Raw genomic sequence first — 21,289 nt, 5'->3', positions numbered from 1 at the left:
TTTGATTTATAATAAAATATAAACGAACACAAATTCATCAAATTATAATGGTTTATTATTATTATTATTATTATTATTATTATTATTATTATTATTATTATTATTATTATTATTATTATTATTATTTTACTTTCTTGATGTAATTCATGTGTTATACAAAATAGTTAAATCATTACGAGTACCGATTTCAAACGTCCTTGTAACTTTCACGTAAAGAAAGGAATTCGAAATCGCTTGACTTTCTTTCCTGTAAACTTAATTTTGATTAATTTTCTATGGATACCATCTTTGACTCTTTTAATTGAGAATAGCAATAAACTGTAACATATTTTAGTTTAATTATGTAACATGTTAAGTCTTCCGTGTTATGGAATTATATGAAATGGATTTTTATAAGCTACGTTGGTAATCATCGCTCATGCAACGAGATCAAGTAAACACGCCATTTTCATTATTTGAGTGCTTGTAAGCAAGGGAATGATAACAAGAAACTAAACCTGCATTTTTGGAGGTGTTGTTATTTCCTTGTACAATTATTAAAGTGCTTGAAAGTTTTAATTAAGTGGTGGTAGAATCTTGGGTTCTCCTACTAAAACAAAAAAAGGCGCAAATATTATTACTAAATGACCAATAATATTATTTACATTACCGCGGCAGTCAAATTAACGTTTGGCATGAACGTGGATGACACTACTGCGTAGCCCAGCCCTGATTCATTGCATCTCTGAATTTCGTGTTTTCTCCTCAATATACTTTTTCTGAAACATTTTCAGCTCGTATGAAAGGCAAGAATAGATAAAATACTTGAAATCTCTCAATGTTTCCATGAATATTCTATTATTATCGCATACAATACACGCAAGCTTTTATATACATATAGGCAACGTGGAAATTTCGCAACAAATCAAACTTGTTACACTTATATGAATAATAATTGTACAATTATACGATCAATAATTGTTTGTTGATATTATACGAAAAGGAAAGAAAGTATATCGTATTCCTGATCCAGATTATTAACTGATTGAAAGTTTGGACTAATATTCTAATAACTTAAGATTCTAAATCTCTAATTAAATTACAATTCTTGGCTATATAGCCACGAAAGGATATGGCACATCCGCTTTGTACTCCTCTTAATCCAAATAGTTTACAAATGGGTCATTTCTGTGCTCCATCAGCAAACAGAACCCATGGCCACGCGAAACAAAGACCACATGATAGCCATTCAGATACACGGAAGCATACTATTTCTTTTTAATGTCCGATTGGGGCACTCGGTCCTAAAATATAAAAGGCTTTTTCAGGCCAGCCATCCTGAATGAGGTTTTCCTGGGTTTTTCTCATTCACACCAGGCAAATGCCAGTGTGGTACCTAACATATAGGTTCCAGGCGACTTCCTTCCTTCCCCAATCCTTTCTTCCTTCTGTTTCCCCGGATAGTGTGCTCACCGACGTTATCTCTCAAAACGTGAAGGGTTAACATAGCCATTGACGCCGAAAGCCCAGGAATCTAAATCTAAAATCCTTCTTATCAATGTGTATGCTACAGGAGATGAATGAACAATGCCAGTGGATGATTACATTCTGGTTTGTCAAAATCCTTATTCAAAGGGATATGATTTTAAGACTTTAACTTTCTTTAATTTCGGCTTGATAGAAACAACTCAACTAGTATAAATTTTTAATTCATGAAAATTTAATGCTAAATTAATTTTAAGCTATAATGACAAAATAAAATAAACTTGTACTTATTTCAGCATACATTACATCTCAGCATATATTATTACATTTTATCTCTTTCATTTTAAAACCAGAATTGCTCCGTGGGAAAACTAAAACAAGAAAAAATAATTACTTTTTATGCATATAAAGTACAGTACACACTACCCTACACTACATTTGTGCGTTAAATTGTTTGCTAGATTTTGAGTTCCGCCTGTGTAAAGCAAACCTTACAACAAATAGGTATTTTTTTTCCTGTAAGAATTAGTAATACTTGATAAAAACACAACATTTTGCTCTACGTTTCTCAAACAATGTAGAACAATGGCACTTTACTAAAGTAAAGAACAATCAGTCATTCAAAAAAAAGGCGGTTCTTATGCTTCCCCGAAGCATTTTACGATAAACACACATACAAAAAAAAAGAGTATGCACAGTATAGGCGTTGTAAAAGAGAGCAAAACAAAAGAGAAAAACTAATTAATCTGATAATTATGTTATTCACCTCCGCTAGTTACCTCATTTCACCTTCAACGAACGGTATATTTCATCACCTTCTCTCCTCTTGTAACCAAGGAACCGAATCCGACAGGTTACTTTTGGTAACAAGAAAAAGAATTTGCATACACTGTTTTACTATCTTTAACGTTTACACGTACTAAGAACAATATTATTTCGTCACATTCTCCTTCTTCCCAAATACACTTTGCATGTTTATTATTATTATTATTATTATTATTATTATTTGAAAACATTGAAGTAGACTTAACAGGCTTGTATTTGGCTCAGAAATAGGAAAAGAATGTGTTGATTATTAAACAAAATTATGACAGATAATTTTTTCTTCTTAAATATAACAATATTGGACAAATTTTTCATAAACAACAAATGTTAATATTGAAAATACATGTACATACAAGAATTTTAAAACAGGTTGAAGAAAATAGAGAAACACGTTTAAACTAGAATCAAAACAAGTGGAAAGTAGAAGAAATAGACACTTGTTTAATTAAAGCGAAGTAAACTGTTGTCTCCGATGTCTCTAATTTATGCAACTGGAATTTGAAACAATCAAGCAAGTTTTGTTTCTCTGATACTTAAATTAGATCTGCAACGACCTTGCAGATATTTTGATCTACAGCAACAATACAATAGGGAACTAGCACAAACTATTTTTCTAGTAATTAACCAGTTTTTACAACAAACTTGTAATTCTGGCGATCCGTAATTTAGTGAGTAAACTCTTATTGTATTTTAATCTTGAAACCATATTATAATTATAAAATTGTTACATTTGAATATTATTATTGAAGGTTCTGTACAGCGTGCACACTGTTTTGGAAGTAATTAGCGCTGTCTTATTTCTTACTAACTAAAATACCTGCTTACGAGATGAAATGATTTATGGAAAATATTGAAAAAGTATATTTGAACTCCATTTTGCCCCTTAGGATGCAAATTTGAATCAAAATGAAATTATAAAATCCCAGTTCGACCCAAGTGAAAATTCATTTCAAGAGGTGCAATGGTTATTCTTTATGGGAAATGTAAATTCCCTTTATCCCTTGTTAGAATACGGATCCCTTAGGTGTGGATTTGTATAGCAAATAAACAACATTCACCTTTAATATGTTATGATATTATGAAAAAAATATGTTGTAATGTTACCTTTGGACTTTAAAAAAAATGGTGAATTCAGTGCTGGGTAGTAAACGTATCAGTTCGAGCAAGCATTGGTTAGCCTAGTTGACAATAAGTAACGTTCTTAGCCCGCAATCAGGGCATCCCAAGTTATGTAATCTGCTGACCGACCATCTTGATTGAAGTTTTCCCATATTTTTTCCTCAGTTCCATCATGAAATGTTGGGATTGCCTCAAATATGATCACTAGTTGACTTCCAATTCCTTTCCCCACTGTTATTATTATTATTATTATTATTATTATTATTATTATTATTATTATTATTATTATTATTATTATTATTATTATTATTATTATTATTATTGAAAGCTAACGATTTACTACAATGGGCTTCGAAGGATGTATCTTTGTTTAATAAATAAATTATTAACAGCTGTTTCTCGTGAGAAATCACTGAGGGAAAATTCTCCAGTCAACGACAAATTAGAAAAGGAGAAGTCTCATACCATACCAGAAGATCATATTAGGAGTCAGAACACTCTTTCAAAATTTCTATATACGGTACATTGGGTGAAATTAAAGTAGAAGTAAAGAATGGAATAAAATTTAACTTTTGCTAAAATTGTAAATCGAGTTTTCACAATCATGCGGAACTTTATTTCACCGTCAAGACGGTGAGGGAATGTGAACTTTATTACTATTAACTCGCACGTGTGAGAAAAGTTAATGCCATGCCTTTGTTTCGCGTGAGTAGGTTGCCCTCGGGACGAGACGAGACTGAATTTTCATGTCCAGATACCAGATGAGATCGAGGTATTCTAATAGAAATAAACATAACTTTCAAAATGAGACTTCACTTTCAGGACACCTGTTCGAGATAAGAAATATCCTAATTTTGTCTCGTGGGCAACACTAAACGTGATCCCGAGCTCGATTTTCGAAAGAGCCATAGATTGTTCAGTTTCGCTGAATATCTTGAGACAACTGAGAAACTACTTGCATTAAGATATAACAAACTACAGTATGATCTAAATAGCCAAAAATAATATAACTTGAAAACTTGTATTGATATTACATTACCTATATAAAACCCGTTAGACCAGTCATAACTTATAACAGTACGTATCGCCAGGCAGTAAACAGGGTTTCCAGGTTTAAATCCCCTTAGTAAAGTATTAAAGAACACTAATAAAGTATTAAAGAACAATATTTTACTTTTCACTATAGTTTCATTCAAGAGGCACGAGTGCGAGGTGTCCCTGATCTATCGCCGTTAAAGTAAATTTGTGGTAGACAACATCTTCTTCATGAGTTTTCTCGGGGTACTCCCGTTTCCTCCCACAGATTCATTCCATCAATTCATTTGCCTTATCATCGTCTCCCTTAGTCTAAAGGGTTTAATCGTCAGACGTAAAAGTGAGAAATAGTTTCATTCATTTCGAAAACGATTTTCCGACCTACATAAGGACAAACTTGCAAATTGCTTCAAGAATGTAGCTTGAATATGTACTATTTTGATTAAATAAGGTTTCCGTTAAGTATTTGTCAATCATGAACCAAAGAGGATAAGTAGTTGTCAATCATCAACAAGGAATGTCACACACAGAACCTCACTTATTTATGTGCAACTTTCGGATATGATGCGAAAGGCTAATTTGCATTGGAATCAGTAACACTCAAGAACAATAAAAGAAAATGAACCATCCCGACATTCGCCTGACAGAACCAGTGTTGTCCGCGAGATGAGTCATAAGGTTTCGTAATTTGACAAAGTCTTCGTTTCGATTTTTGAAGAATTCTTTCTCGATTCTCGGAAAGCTTTTCTCGTTTCGTCTCGTCTTATAAATTTATGTTCAAAATGCATACCCTAATTTTTCTCCCCACTGAATTTCATCCAGAAGCTATCAAAATCTTTTCACGTTAGGTTCCAGAGGTTCATGAAGACTGTGATGTAACGACATTTTAACCACATTTATTATAGAAGTATACTAACAATGACTTGCGCATCTTCTAAATTTTCACAAATGTTCTTCATTATATGTGAGTCGTTCAGTTCCAAAACGACTCTGGTCCATTTACAGAAAATTTCAGAAAACTTTTTTAAGAAATGTAGGATCTGCATCTTTTGTAGAGCTGAAAATACTTCAATTTTTATGTAAAAAAAACGTCAAATGTTTCCAGTTCTACAAAAAGCACCGATCCTACAGTTTTTGTCGATTTTCTGGGATTGGCTGTAAATAGACAAGAGCGGTTTTGAAACTGGACGACTCTTGTGTAAATTACTTTATCAACTTAAAGTTCTTATACATCAGTATATCATGTAATGACACTAAATGTAACGCTAAAACTAAAACTAAATGTAACACTAAAATGTATATCATGTAACACTAACACAGCGTTTGAGATCTAAGACTTGGGTGGTCAGCCAGGATGGTCAGCTATCGAATTCGATGCCTGGGACCTCCCAATCAAGAAGGAAAAACGCTAACCCTCAGATAACTAAAGGTAATTCAACTAAATATAGTAGAAGAATAAACAATAAAAAAAAAAATGTATCATTTTTATTTGCTCTCCAAGAGTACTGTGTAATTTTCCTCATCATTTGCGCAAAAATGTGAATACCAATTATACTTTGTATCATCGATTATTTAATATTTTAAAACAATAGGTTAATACTTATTATTGTGTAAGTTGGAAGTATGAAGTGTACGAAAAGATATACAAACGAAGAAGAAATATAAAAATAATTATTTCCAGAAAACGGAAAAGAAGTTATTGTATTATTTACGGAAGGAAAACGAATGTTCCAAAAAGAAATTATAAAGCATATTGACCTATTCAAAACAATTAAAACAGGAGAAAATAACATTCAACATATGACTTTATTTGCATCATATATACGTAACTTTATGCAACATTTATATCTCCATTAAACATTATGAAAGTTACATTAATACAATAACAATGTCAGTTATTTAGAAAAAAAAGACAGAAAAAGAAAATCATCAGCGTAATAATGAAGGGAATTTTTTTTTTTTAATGGAAGAATGAAATCCATACTTCATGGGAAATAGAAAATCACAGCAAATTATGGTAACTTGTATGTGTGCTTTCGCTTTCGATGAACTGTATAACGTAATCGAAATGAAGATGAAGAGGATGACATACTATGTATAGAGACATGTGGTTTCCCTTTCGTAAGCCTTATACATAGAATCCAGTTCATGTAATTCCTGTTATCTTAATTGGAAGAAAACTACTTTTGGAATATATTTATTTTTCCTTCTTTTTTTTCTAAGTAATGAATGCTTAAAACGCATATCTTCAGTGAAAGTTCTATGTTGCGTGAATTCTCGTCTCTATCGAAGCACATGAATGAACTTGTGTGTGGTCTGTTCACTTTTTAGGTGGTAATGGATAATAGCTTTCAAAGCGGTGAAAAGAATGTGTATAATCTGTATCTATCAATCTATCTTTTGAATATATGAATATGCCAGTCTCGTAACACACTTCACGAGTCAATAACCACTTGAAAAAACTATATACACAGATATGACAATACACTTTGCGGCTTTTAGCAATTGCCTGTCCATTCAATACTATTGTTTCTTGGTTTTTTAATTAATCACATATTCAATGGATTGCCATTATATACACACATAAACCAATTATTTACAGTACGATATAATTTTTAATCTAAAGCGTTATCTTTCCCATTCTCCTTTCTTTGAGTACTGATATGGTCATGACACATGCAAGATATTAAATAATATTAATATAAGAAGAGGTAATTAGTTTCTTGTAAGATAAAACATCTAATGGTGATATATATATACCGTATATTAATTCACTATGACAAATTAATACAATCATATGTATGATAGCGGTACGTGACGTTTGGGCGCCGCCGTTTGGGCGCGGACGTTTGGGCCCCGCCGTTTGGGCACTGGACGTTTGGGCGCGAAGCCATTTGGGCGCCAGACGTTTGGGCGCGAGTTAAAAAGTCGTTATGTTAGGCGCTGAGTACTAAGTTCGAATCAAGATATCACAAGGTGTCTACTGTAGTGGAAGTCCTTGAATTATACTGGATTTTGTTTTACATATTAGAAATACTGGAATTTCAAAATTATAAAAACTGAATTAACAATTAAATTTTGTAAATTTAAGTTTCAACGAAAGTTAAGTGTGCTTTTTATTTGATAACTTTTCAAGCCAAATGTAAGTCGACCAGACTACATATGATTGACTGCATTACATACATAGTGAACCTGTTCCATTAAAAAACTTAAAGCAGGCCTTCTACTGTAGTTACGCAATAAGTGTGAATGTCAAACACATTTCTAGTGGCTAAATGACCAATATATGTACACTTAACTATTATTTTTCACTTTGAAATCGTTTTTTTTTTCCCCGCCACTTTCTTTAATGCAGATTAAATGCTTACAATGGGACGAAAAAATGTGTGTTAAGTTTTGATTTTTATATTGGAATGTTAATAAAAAAAAGTGATACCAGAAATACGGCATACTACAGTTCCTAAACTCAATGTGTTAGACATCCTGTATGCAAAATATGTCTTAGACACCATGTATGCAAAATATCTTTCCCTCAACTCGATTAGGATATAGGATTTTTAGATTTCTGGGCTCTCGGCATCTAAGGCCATTTAGCCCGTCACGTTTGAGGGAGCACACTATCCAGGGAAAGGGAAGGAAGAAAGGATTGGGGAAGGAAGGAAGCGGCCTGGACCTATAAATTAGGTACCACCCCGGCATTTGCCTGATGTGAATGAAGAAAACCCAGGAAAACCTCATTCAGGGTGGCTGGCCTGAAAGAGCGTGTTACACTTTTTCGACCGAGTGCCCCCACCGGGAATCGAACCCGGGACCGATCGCACCGAAGGCGAGAGTGTTAGCGACTACGCTGCAATCTTTTATTGGTAGTTCTTTATTGGACTTAAGGAAGAGAAGAGTTTGGCAAACGTAATACAAAAGAAAACAAATTTTAATATTCATAAATATGTAATTATTAACTTTCTTTAAAAAAATACAAAAATTAAATCAATATGTTTTAATTAACATTAAGAAAATTAACAGTTCGTCTGATTCCTTTATTTCCTAGCTTTCTTATATAATACAAAAATTAGATCAGAAGTACAAGAATCGTGGACAAGCGAAAAATCAATCCATGACGAGGTTAGGCAACAAATGCCAGAAACGCATTAAACTATTTAATTTAGATGAATAAATAAGATAGAGATAGAAAATATATAGATAAATGAGGTGAGATAAAGATAGAAGTGTAGGAAATGTATATATCTTGATTGGCGCTTAGTTTTCAGTGCCTAGCTTACTTTATATGTCGTAAATTGTGATTTTTACTATGTACCTCGCGCCCAAACGTCTGGCGCCTAAACGGCTTTGCGCCCAAACGTCCGGCGCCCAAACGGCAGCGCCAAAACGTCCGCGCCCAAATGGCGGCGCCCAAACGTCCTGTCCCGTATGATAGACCCTACTTAAAACCTTTCTCAACGTTGTTTATAGCAGTGATGAACTTTTATTTCAGCTTTATTGTTTTGCAATACATATCGCTAAATTTATCCAATGACCAAAGTATTGGAAAGGTAAACTTAATGCAGATCTGAACTGAATGTGTAACTTGTATAAAGAAAATTATTTACAATGTTAAAAATCTAAATTCCCATGAACAGAAAAACGAGAAAAAGAAATCCGATACTAATGTGGTCAAATGAATTAGTTCAGATGCTAGATGAACCAAAACGACGAAAGTAGAGAATATGCAAATGGCGGCACAAAAATGCTTTATTTCATTCAATAATTTGATTATGCACTTCTGCTAATACACATTTCAGTTGCTATTTTTCTTATTTCTACCAGGATAAATGTCGCTGAAGTCAAAAATAAGGAATAAAAATCAACCTGTATTTAATATTCAAATTATCAAATAATATATATTGATCCTTGAAAACTTTATACGATATAGTTTTTTGAATGTACATTTAAGGAACGTATCAACAGAGAACGGTACCAAATGTTGCTTTATTCAGGAATTGAATCAATTCATAGATAGCTTTTCAGTCAGTAATTACCAATATAGGCAGAATAGACGTTCCATTAATGTGTGTTGGATATACAGAGAGTGTGATGACACAAGTAACGCTGTCAGTATAAATGAATATTGGTATGAAATACTAACACACCTACAATACATTGGTTATTCTTAAACCATTGCTATTAGTTATTACTTATAGAGTACTTCTCACTAAAGGTTACGAGAGATATTACAGAATCACCTGGAAACTTTTCACTGGTTTCGTTATCCTGTTTGTGATATCCAGTACCTTGTTATTCTGCATAGTTGACAATAATCTTCTATATTGGTTGCATCTCTAGACTCTTGACTTTCATATTCTGCTACCATTTCCTATACTATTTTGATTTTTCTTTGTTTTCAAGCTCCATGATAATGGACATAGAGGCAATTTTCGATAGTGTGTGCTACATAAATTTCAGCTCGAGTATCGAGAGCTGGGGGCATCCGGCATTATTGCTAATGATATTTCTAAAGAAAGAACAATCACAAACTAGTTCACAAAACTTATCTTGAAGCTATATTCTACATGTGAAGATCTTACTGAAGCTAAGTATTCAACAAGAACGTATAAAGATTTTGGAGGAGCTTTAACTGTAACCAAATACTAGGTAGAGTAACCCCCGTATTACGGGAAAGACTCCAAATGGGTACCTTAGCTTGATCTATTCAATAATCAGAAAAATCATCGGGCGAAAATATGCTCTTCCTACTATTGCGACATCAAAGTGATTCTTATCTGAATAAACTTCTCATATGTGATAAAAAATGGACTATGCATAACAATAGAAAGAGAGATCATTACAATGACTTGAACTTCCTTGAATCATGACCAAACCTATGTTGCGTCCGAAACAAGTTAGGGTTACTACCTGGTGGAGTGTTGTTTAATCCATATTAGCATCCTTTCAAAGTTCTACTTTTGCAGCATCCAATATACTACTACCATTTTCCCAAAGATAACAACTTCTACCTTTCTTTGCCAAATTCATCAGGGAAAACATTTTCGAGAACTGCAAGGTGTGAAAAATTCTTTCGAGAAGTTCTTTTGAATCTGGTGACATTTTCTATTCTCATGAAATCTATGCACATGCATTAGCTATGCTGAGAAAACGCTATTAATGCTAATGTTTTCATATTTTGATTAAATATGTTGCGTCTGAGTTATTTCATTTCAAAATGATTAATGGCAAACGTTGGAAACTTTCAAGATGACCCAATAAAACATAATTATATCCCATCTTCAACAATAAATTATGTGATAATATTAGCGTACTCGGATGTATATTCTCGTCTGAGGAGTAACATAAGGAAATATACTTTCTAAAACAATTTCAACTATATGAACATGTTTGCTAATCCATCAAACTAATGTATGGTATAGACCTGCCACTTAGAAGAATATTAGCTATTGTAATGGTACTCTGTCCATTTAGTACTCTGTAGTTTGGCATGTGTTAATTTTTAGACATTTCTTCATGGAACATTATTCTCATGCTGAAAATACTCTCCTTACCTACTTCAGTCACGTTGAGGTATACAAAAGAACATCGAAGCAAATGTCTATACAGATTAAGCTATAAAATGCCACTATATTCTGTACATAACTGGGACGCGTTTGATTTGAGAGTTAGTGCTTCTCAAAGAGAATAGTATTAAAAATCTTCATATACAACGGGAAAAAAATCATGATTTACTAATTAAATCACTTTTGCTAATTTACTTATGAATATGTTTACGGTAGATGATGTAATATATCTGTATAGTGAAAACGTTTATTGCCATTGAGTCAATGCTCTATGAAGGATAGATTGAAGAAAGCTAGAAGCCCAGAAGTCACTGAAATTGTATCGTGAAAGAAGAATATATTCTTATTACGTAATTACAAGAGAAATGCACATTAATTTTATAATATCGTGTAAAAAAAAGTCATGTTGCTATAAAACGTTAAGAATACAAATGTTCATTACCCTCTAAGTATTAGTCTTACTTAATTAAACTAGCATATAAATTAACAACGGACGGTTTTCGTTTAATGCAACAATCACGTATATTCATTTCTATTGTTCTATGAGATAATAAATATAACAGTAGTTTTAAATAGGGGTCAATGGCAAAATAACAAGTAATACGTTAGTTGAACATAAAGTAATTTAAAATTTCTTTTCTACATATTCATTTAATATCACCGAAATTGCTTCGTAGTCGTAGGATTCCTTGTTTAATCATTGTTCTGGTCATCACAAAATGATTTTTGTATTATTCCTCAGTGACATCAAATTAACACTCTTTGCTAAGTTCTTCCTGATTTTTAAAAATTTTAGTGAATAGCACAATAAAGGACATAAAAATATAGGAAGGAAGCCAAGCAGAATCTACAAAATGCTGTAAATATAAGAATAAACTCTGGTAAAGAAAGAAGAAAGGATCATGCTGAATATATATCGAGAGAGAGAGTCGGATTCAGAATTTTCTGACGGGGTGCACCAATAACTACTAGGACTTTTGAATGAAATTTGAATTTTTTAAATGCCTTTAGGAATCTGTGGTGTGTGTTGTCAATGAGGAACTGTCCTGGAAATGTTCAGTGTCTGGTCTCAGGAATAGAATCCACGACTTCTCAAATGCAAAGCCAACACTTGACGAACTGAGCCACGGCCAACGCTTTACGGCTAATTTTCAGTATATAGTTAGCTGGCTGCTTTAGATCAGGAATTACTTTAATTATGGACACTTCCAAAATGATGAAGACTTGATTACGTGTATCGTACAGAATCCTTTGAAAGTGTTATGTTTCGCTGCTAGTCTCATTTTAGATAGTTTATATTTATAATGAAGGAGAGTGCACGTGCGACCACCGATATATATCACCGAAAGTCACCGACACCCTGACGAACTCGGCCGAAATAGTCACTCTACTTGTCTAGTGAAAAAAAAGAAAGAAAAAAAAAGAAATGGAAAATTCGCTTACGTGTACAGGAAATGAGCTATAGACAATCACAGTTAAAATAGCCGTTATTCGTTAGGTTGTTAACGAATTGACTCTATTATGGAACTCAGTCGAGGTAATTGCTGTAGCTTTTCAAACATAACGGAATTTAAAAATTCGCTTACGTGTATGGAATATGGTCCATAGATAGCCATTGTTGAAGTCGCCGTTATCCGTTAATAGTTTAACGGATTGACTCCACTAACAAACCTGGTCGAGATAATCGCTCTAGCAAAGAACATAATTAAAAATTCACTTCCGTTCAAGAGTTGTGCGGAATAACGGACGGACGTACTAAAGACACACTGCGTGATCCAAATCTTGATCACGCAACTTTTTTTTTTTTTTTTTTTTTTAATGTTTCTTTCACTTTAATTATTTCAAAAAAGGACAAAGCACGATTTTAGCCCAAAGGCTTTGGGGAACCACCAGTGTATTTCATTTAAAACACGGAGATTTATTCTGCTTTTATAGAACAGGTGTAAACAGAATCTTATCTAAACGGATTGATTAATAACAAGTGTTCGGAAATGTTTTCAATTTACAGATTTTTATTTATCTTGCATTGTGTACGTTTAAAAAGTTAAATGAAATCTTTCAGTTTTACATCCCATGATTATATTCTTAGGCTAAAGAGGAAATTGATTAATGAAAGTAACTTATTAAAAAAAAATAAATATAATTGAATGTCATAGTTTTGACGTAAGTAGCTTGTATATTAATTCGAGTTAATGAATTTGTTATTGTTGTTGTTGTTGTTGTTGCTGCTGATTGAAAACAGATACCAATACACCTCCAAAAGCATTGAAGCTAAAGGTAATTTGAATGAACGAATATGTAAGTAACTCTCATTGACAGACAATTTATTGATTATACAGATTCAGGTAGATAAATTATCAGTCTTACTTCAATCTATGGTAACAACATGAATAGGATAGCTACACGGGAAAGATTTATTTAAACATATTCTTGGTTTTTGTGATGTTGCGTTACATGATGACATAGGTCAACAAACCTTACATTAAAGCCCGTCGCAAACAAAAGAGGGCGCCACTTATGTCGATGAAATAATCAAGCATGGAAAGTGCCTTTTTAGTTTTTACTCCTTCGTCCTCCGTGGATGACAAGACTTCATTCGTTGTACAGGTAAAGCGAAGTATGCGCCACAGAGCGGCGCTGTGGGAAATAAAAGCAAAGAGGGGAAAAGAAATATAAAGGCGAAAGGTGGTTTGCTTGTTTGCTGCCTGCAATGCACGTAGGTGTATTTTTGACACCTCGGGCAAGGCTATTCGTGTTGAAATAAATAAATGTTTCTTGGTCTTACCTTTCTCCAGCCAGATAAAGAGCAACGGGTAAGAGAAAGAAACTTAAGTCTTAATGGAGGAATCGTGTTCTTACAGAAATGTACGTAACAAAAAGTAACGAGGAATGCTTCAAAATATTTACCTTTATTTCCCTCCGTATACGATATGAACAAAATTACATGTTTTATTTCTTCTAAATAATTATTTTTAAATTGGGGGAAACTGGACAAGACACTTTTCTTCAAGTGTTTTATCAACTGATTTTGATTGTGCTCTTCTTAATTTTAAATCAAAATGTCATTAGCGGAAAAGTAATGTCCAAAGCAGCGCCGTAACTTAGATTTTTTCTGGGGGGACATTAATATTTGGACCCCTAGAAAAGCTGTTTTGAGCCTTCCTGCAAATAGGCCCCTTCTTTCCATCTTTCTCTTACTCTTTGTGGCCCCCCGAAGCCTGTGGACCCTCCCGCACGTCCCTGAGCCCGTTCCATACATGACAAATCAATTAAAGGAACAATATTGACAAATCTTAAAGTCATAACGAGTAAATATTCTTTTTAGGGCCCCTAATAGTAGACATGTTTTTACTGAAATGGACCCACGGCTCATTTTTGTTTTATTTAGTTTTTGTGTGCTGTTTTGTTTATGTAATGTAGTGAACCTGTGATGCTTCACTTATAATTTCATGTTCGTATTCGTATATGGAGTAAGAAAATTTTGTCTTAAAGTGGACTCAACCTCAAATGGCGAGGAGCTTCCCTTGGGGGGCAGTTACCCCCTGTCCCCCACATGTTACGTCCCTCGCCCAAAGATTACACATATGCTAATCAATAGATTTTATTAGGCTCAATAAAATGATATAAATAAATACAAATCCTCATGCGTAGTTTTCGAGAAATTTGAGAAAAATGAATTTTCATATCGCTCAAAAACATATCGTTCGTTGCCAGCAATTATTTGGTGATTTCGTTCTGCTAAAATACAGTACTTATTTATGTACTATATATGTGAAATACACTGTCAAGTACAAATGGTATCTTTGGCTTTTTATCTTCTCTTAACGATGATACAATACTCCTAATAGTGACACACGTACTCCTACAGTGACACACACATATTACTTGTAATAATAACAATAAAAACATGAAATTCTTAGGTTAAACTTATAATTTGAAGTAGACGGGCACGGGTAAACCCAAATAAATCATGACGGAATAATTAACTGTGTGGATACAAAGAGAAATATTCCAAGAAAGTTAACGCCCAGTTTTGGACGCTATAAGGAAGTTCCTATTTGAAAATCTTTCAGTTTTACATCCCGCGGTTATGCCGTGTAGGTTAAAGGAGATGGTGATGAACTGATGATGAGACATGAATGAAATGGTGGAATGAAGAAAGTGGGAGGAAACAGGAAAACCCCGAGGAAGCCCAAGCACACGGTTTTTCTCCAACACAAGGTTCACTTGGCACGATTTGGAATCGAACCAGGTCCCCATGCACCAGAAGCGAACACTCTACCACTGAGCCACCGCGGACACGAGTTCCTATTACGAAATATCTTGTTTTGTAGGAGTAACAAATTAAGGGTGAAGACTCACACGAACTTAATTATGCCAATCTTTATATGTGATCAGAATTTAGAATACAGCAATTTTATTCCAGAAACAAGATTACGTAGCTTGAACTTGATATCTCTACAAAACTTAGGCTTTTTTCATATGGACTTTTGTTATTTTTCTGGTAGTATATTCAGGTGTGCCAAAATAAAGTTTTAAATAGGAAAGGAAAGTCACCCAATAGTCCAGAGTGTTTATTATCTTTCCTGACGAACCTTGATTGTAAATGTGTATTATATTTGCCTTCTAGATAAGGAAAACAAGTAGCATTGCATTACCAGGAGGGCAATTACTCCTCTTATTCTTCTCTTCCTATGTCACAATCTTTCTTTCTTTTTTTAGTTTCAATATCCTACCAGAGGAAGATACTGTACATCAAAATTTATTGAAATACTTAAGCTTATACTGCCAACATTGAGGCAAATAATTTATTCATATGTATTTCAAGAAACAGCTGCTTTGAGATTATTTTACACAAAAAAAGAAAAAGAAGAAGAAGAATGAGAGATAGATTAATGCCCGCTTAGTAAGGAACTTCGTTATGAGTTGTAAACATATAAGAATTCCCTAACGGAATTTAAGAACATCTCAAAACCCTAATGACTGCATGCTTGGTCACATGTTTTAAATTTCAAACTTTCATATCAGGAGATAAACAGTAACTTCCGAATGATCTATAAAACGAAATTTAGAATGAAAATAATAATAATAATAATAATAATAATAATAATAATAATAATAATAATAATAATAATAATAATAATAATAATAATTCCTTTGTAGCAGTTTGCAACGGTACGTTATATTATTTTTTCTGAGATATGAACGTCATCTAAAAATATTTTAAGGAAATTAACATTTGACGCTCCTAGTAAACTTAAAAAAAAAAAAATCATATCTCGATTTGGTGATACTTGCATTAAATCCACTTAGCACGTATTGCATATAAACGGTGGATATGAAAATATGTTCTTTATCAAGATATAAACACAAGCGTACCAGCAGCTTTAGCTCTAGAGAAAAGTGGCTGATGATAATAATAATATCAATAATTTGACATTATGAAGATACGAAAGTGCCTATTGAAACAACTTTACACCTGTTAGTATGTATTTTCGAAGAAATAATATAAACACTTGGATGCTGATCCGAAAAATGTAAGATAAAGTTTGAACTTTATTAAGCTAGCGGTCTTAATTTTTTTTTTTTTTTTTTTTTTTTAATATTTTCTAGAAAGCATCCTTTCAAATATTTACAATATTCACAGCAGAAAAAGATGTAAAATTTGCAGTCTTTGATAGAGAAGTTCTCTTTGTTTGATGTAATTCTTTTCATATGTTTACTTTACTCTTTGATTAGGAAAGCAAATTAATTGGGTGGAGGTCCTTCCTAACTGAACGAGGAAGCAAGCCTGTGTTTGAGCAATACCTATTACAAGTCCTAATGGCCATTAATTAGACTCACGTTAAAAAATCAAGCAAGAAGGAAAATAATTTTGTTAAACGTTTAATATACTTTGTGTATACTGACTTCTAATTAAAAACTATTAAAAACTATTAAACACGCTAAACCTTAAAGGAGTAGCATATTACTACATAATAGAGTAAAACTAAACTGATGGGAAATCAAAATAGATTACGAATATCCTGTCCATATAGTTAATTTGGTCCTATCAATATAAAACGTAAAGGGATCCAAAGGGAAATTCCAAGTATTTATGTAAATTAAAGATTATACACAGTGATCTTATTTTTCTTTAACCTCTAGTATCACACTGACTTGGATAATATCACGAAAATCATATTCAATTGTCTCAAGATAAAACAGATAAATGTATTAAAGATTGAAATGAAGCACTTTTGCAGCTCAAATACTATATATTATATTATATATGTATTAATGAAATTATAAGTGTGCATACTTTAAATTATTCTGTCCTGATATACTTAAAAAAAAACTAAATAGACATAGAATTTGAAGAGGAAAAAAGAAAGAAGAAAAAAAAGAAAACAGGTCTATAACATACAAAAAAAAAGAATCGTTCTCTATTCTGTATTCGCTCCGGAACTAAGTTTTTCATTTCTCGAAATTCCCTACCTGCAGTACACTACACATTTTGTTTTTGTATAAGACACGTGTGGTCTCTAACAAAAAGTGAAAAACCGTTATTGTTGTCATTGATGGGAACTGTCCGTGTTTACCTGAATGAACGAAAAAAGAAATCTACCTTTCAAGGACGAAGATGACTGGACTTTCTGCAAAAGCGAAAAATATTTTTGGACATGTTTTGAAGTATAGCTGGACCAAACAAGCTTTGAAAAAAATGTAGTTTGCCATGTCTTAGGAATTCCATTGAACCAGAATTGTAGACACAACAACCAAGTCGTTGTAGGAACAAAGATCATTTGAAGATATACTACAAACTCGGATTACAAAGAATCAGTTGGATAATCATTATCCTAAAGATTGATTAAAATGAATAAGAAATGGCATTAATCCCTCTGTTCTTAAATATTTTAGTAACAAAATAACTTTTGAATAAATGACAAATCTTCACAAGTGTCATAAATGAGAAGCTGATAGTGAATCAGGTTTAAACTTAACTGAATAGAGAGGAAAAAAGCGAAATAATAGGTTTCAACGTACCCCACAAGATTCAATGTGGAGAAATGTTATGGTCATCAATCCTTTATGCAGAAGATCGAAAGTAATTTCCGGATTCAGTTATTTTAATTAAGATTTTCTCGGAGTTTCCTGAATATAGCATGCATATGCGGAAGAGTACGGGAGTGATTTTCCTCTTTTAAGCATTTTGTAATTCCTATTTCCCCTTTTGCTTAGCTTCTGTTAGAATTACATTTATCAGGTTAAAAATATTAAGGAAAATCAGTTATTTTATTAGTTATATCGTATATTGTTTGATATTTCTGTGCAACTTTCGGGCATACAAATAAGTTATTCAATAAAAATTCGATAAATTTGATATACGATGGTTTAATTAAAACTATCGCACACACACACACACACACACACACACACACACACATATATATATATATATATATATATATATATATATATATATATAAGATGCTCGTTTACTGACTATTACGGTCCCCCTTTTTATATTTATTTTTGTATATACACCTATGCTAGAATATGTTTGAATTAATTGAATCCTAGATAAATTAGTTTGTATCAACATCAAATCTTCCAATGGCTATAGGTTATGCAACATACAAAGTATAAAGCTTACACAAATTAATGAAATTCTGAAAGTTTGCAGCTACGACTTACGATTAATTTTTTTATTGACTTTTTAAGTTTAAAATCCCATGATTATACTAAGGGTCACGGTTATGACGATAATGGACGAAATGGTGGAATCAAAAGATGTTGCAAAAAACGAGATAAACCCGAGAAAAACTCACTTATATAGAATTTGTCCACAAACCCATTTGGCGAGAATTAAGATCAAATCAGGTCCAACGCGACAGATGTGAGCACTCTACCACTGAGCTACCGTGGTCCTCAATATTGACTTCTTTGCGGGGGCATTAGACTTATATTAGGGAGAATCAATGTTTAGCCTCCTCATCTGTGTTGCGGTAAACCATAGTTCGATTCCTGTTGGAAATATATATATATATATATATATATATATATATATATATATATATATATATATATATATATATAATGTCAATTCCACATTGTGTATCCACGTCTTTTGGAGTTTTAGTACTGAAAAAGAAACGTTAAACTCCAAATACTGATCAAATATTCCAAATTCTTATCCATAGACCTCAAAATATCTCAGAATAATCCTGAAGTGAAAATTCGGTAATCCTAACTTCGTTTATTCTTAACAGTATAACCGCAATTCTTATGTCTCAACTTGTCTAATGCTGTTCAGTGAATAAGACAGTAATGACAGGGAATGACCCTTTAAAAAGTACATAATCTATTTTTGAAACATTGAGGTGAAAATATGGCTTTAAAAATTTAATAGAAAATATAGTATAAGGTAAAAGAGGGAAGGCAAGAATATAGTTGATGAATAACATTAAAGATGATATTCTTTATACCAAAATTGCAACACATGTTAACTTTGCTGCAAATAACTACCAGTAATGATGATGATCCTTGATGAAGCTTGATAAATCACATACAAAAGGGAAATAAACCCACATTATTAATGTTTTCTTTAAAAGCACGCAAGCTCACAAAAAAATAAAAGTAGTTAATTACTGTCGTTTTACTCTCTGTCTGCATAGACGCCGCTTCGCTCTTGCTTTCGAGACACCTTAGAAATAATTTAGTATCACCAGAAATAATTACTCCTTTCAGTCACGTGTGTTTAAAAACATAAAAAAAGAAAGAAACTTAGTAGAGCACAAAAATCATAATATATCCATGTTTAGCATATTAAAAGCGAAATTTCTCGCACTTACCTTGTTGATAACTGCTTGGAAGCAAGGTTAGAAGCACAGCAGCACACAAAAAAGCCACGTAAGAATTCATATCCAAAAATTTTGCTTAGAAGAAAAAAGAATGTTGAAAAACTAAACTATAATCGACGTTCGAATAATATCTTCAAACCATTCTAAGCGAGGTGTCCGAAGATTTCTTGTAATATTAATATCAAATAAATATACAATCACAACACTAAAAACAAAATAAATAGTAACGAACACCCCCTACTGTCACCGCAATTTTTAACTTCAAAAATCACACTGTCAATTAGATTTTTTTGAGGGATAGGATATTTAAGTTTAAATAGTTACTGTCATCGGAGATTGGATGTATAGTACCCCCCACATCCCCACAAGAAATTTCACAAATAAACAAAGCACACCCAAAAGAAATTATTGTTAATTTTATATGATTTTATTTTATGTATTATTTTCAATATTTTCCACTGAAAACGGTATGCTATACGTTCAGAAAGAGAAAACACTTCCTCTATTGGGTTTATGTTTTGCCTCCGAGCATTCAAATCACTTTCACACTTAGCCAAAGTTGTCCGTCCTGTTATTATATTATGTACCAGAAACAGGCGCTGGGTGGGTTGTTTTACTCTCTTCCTTGGTTTGGAGCTGTTGTATTTTATACACTGAAGTAACAAGGCAACATGTCACCACATAGAATTTATTAAATATATAGCTATGTATGTCAATAGACGCTTCAGTAGAACACTAAATTATTATTTTTTTTAAAATTAATTAAAATAATCGCTTTTCTAACTGGGCTGCAAACAACACGCTTCTGGGATTGTTCTTTCCGATTGCTTATATAGTTTTTCAATGTTAGAAGACGTAACCACTATAATTATATACACGCTTCGTTTTTAACACAGACACTACAATACCACCACCTTCATCCACTATCGTACACAACAGCCACAGCAGACGAACCTGCTTCTCAACTGTTGCTATAACAACAACACCTGTTCGTCTGCTCTTTTCCCTCTCGTCGTTTCGTTTCGTTGGTCGCGCACCGCAACCATAGATAGAGGCAGCACAAGCAAGCCGTCCAGACATGACGTCACCAGCCAGTTTCTTCCCATTGGTTGCAATTCTTGCCGGAGTGGGATTTAGCAAAAGCTCAAACGTTGTTATTATATATTATTCTTTTCTATAATAAAATTTAGGGGCATTGCCTAGGTATTCAATATAAATACAAAGTATTTAATTCAATAAATTTTTCCGAGTATGATTTTAATGTCTTTTTTAAGAAACGACGCTCTAAAACTCACACAAAGGAATAAACACAATACGATATATCCCTAGGAAGATTTAAGGGAATTGTGAATACAAAATACTTGAACATCTATGTACTTTCTTAGCTTATCCTAATTAGAAGAAATATTATACTTAATTAAGTAATCATCCTATTTTTTT

The 21,289-nt window shown here is 32.8% G+C and overlaps 1 protein-coding gene across 2 annotated transcripts in view; it reads right to left on the bottom strand.

The window, feature by feature from the left end:
- Nucleotides 1–20,861, bottom strand: part of LOC145668392 (uncharacterized) — a 193,239-nt gene extending 172,378 nt beyond the window's left edge. For both annotated transcript variants that reach the window (XM_081736180.1, XM_081736181.1), the window contains exon 1: nt 19,841–20,861. In XM_081736180.1, coding sequence (XP_081592306.1) covers nt 19,841–19,910 — 70 coding nt within the window. In that variant the 5' untranslated portion in view covers nt 19,911–20,861. The remainder of the gene's footprint in view (nt 1–19,840) is intronic.
- Nucleotides 20,862–21,289: the final 428 nt, after the last annotated feature.

The sequence above is a fragment of the Thermobia domestica genome, chromosome 13 (assembly GCF_964235325.1).
Source record: "Thermobia domestica chromosome 13, izTheDome1.hap1.1, whole genome shotgun sequence".
Lineage (NCBI taxonomy): Eukaryota > Metazoa > Arthropoda > Insecta > Zygentoma > Lepismatidae > Thermobia > Thermobia domestica.
This window is presented reverse-complemented; position numbering and strand designations above follow the sequence as displayed.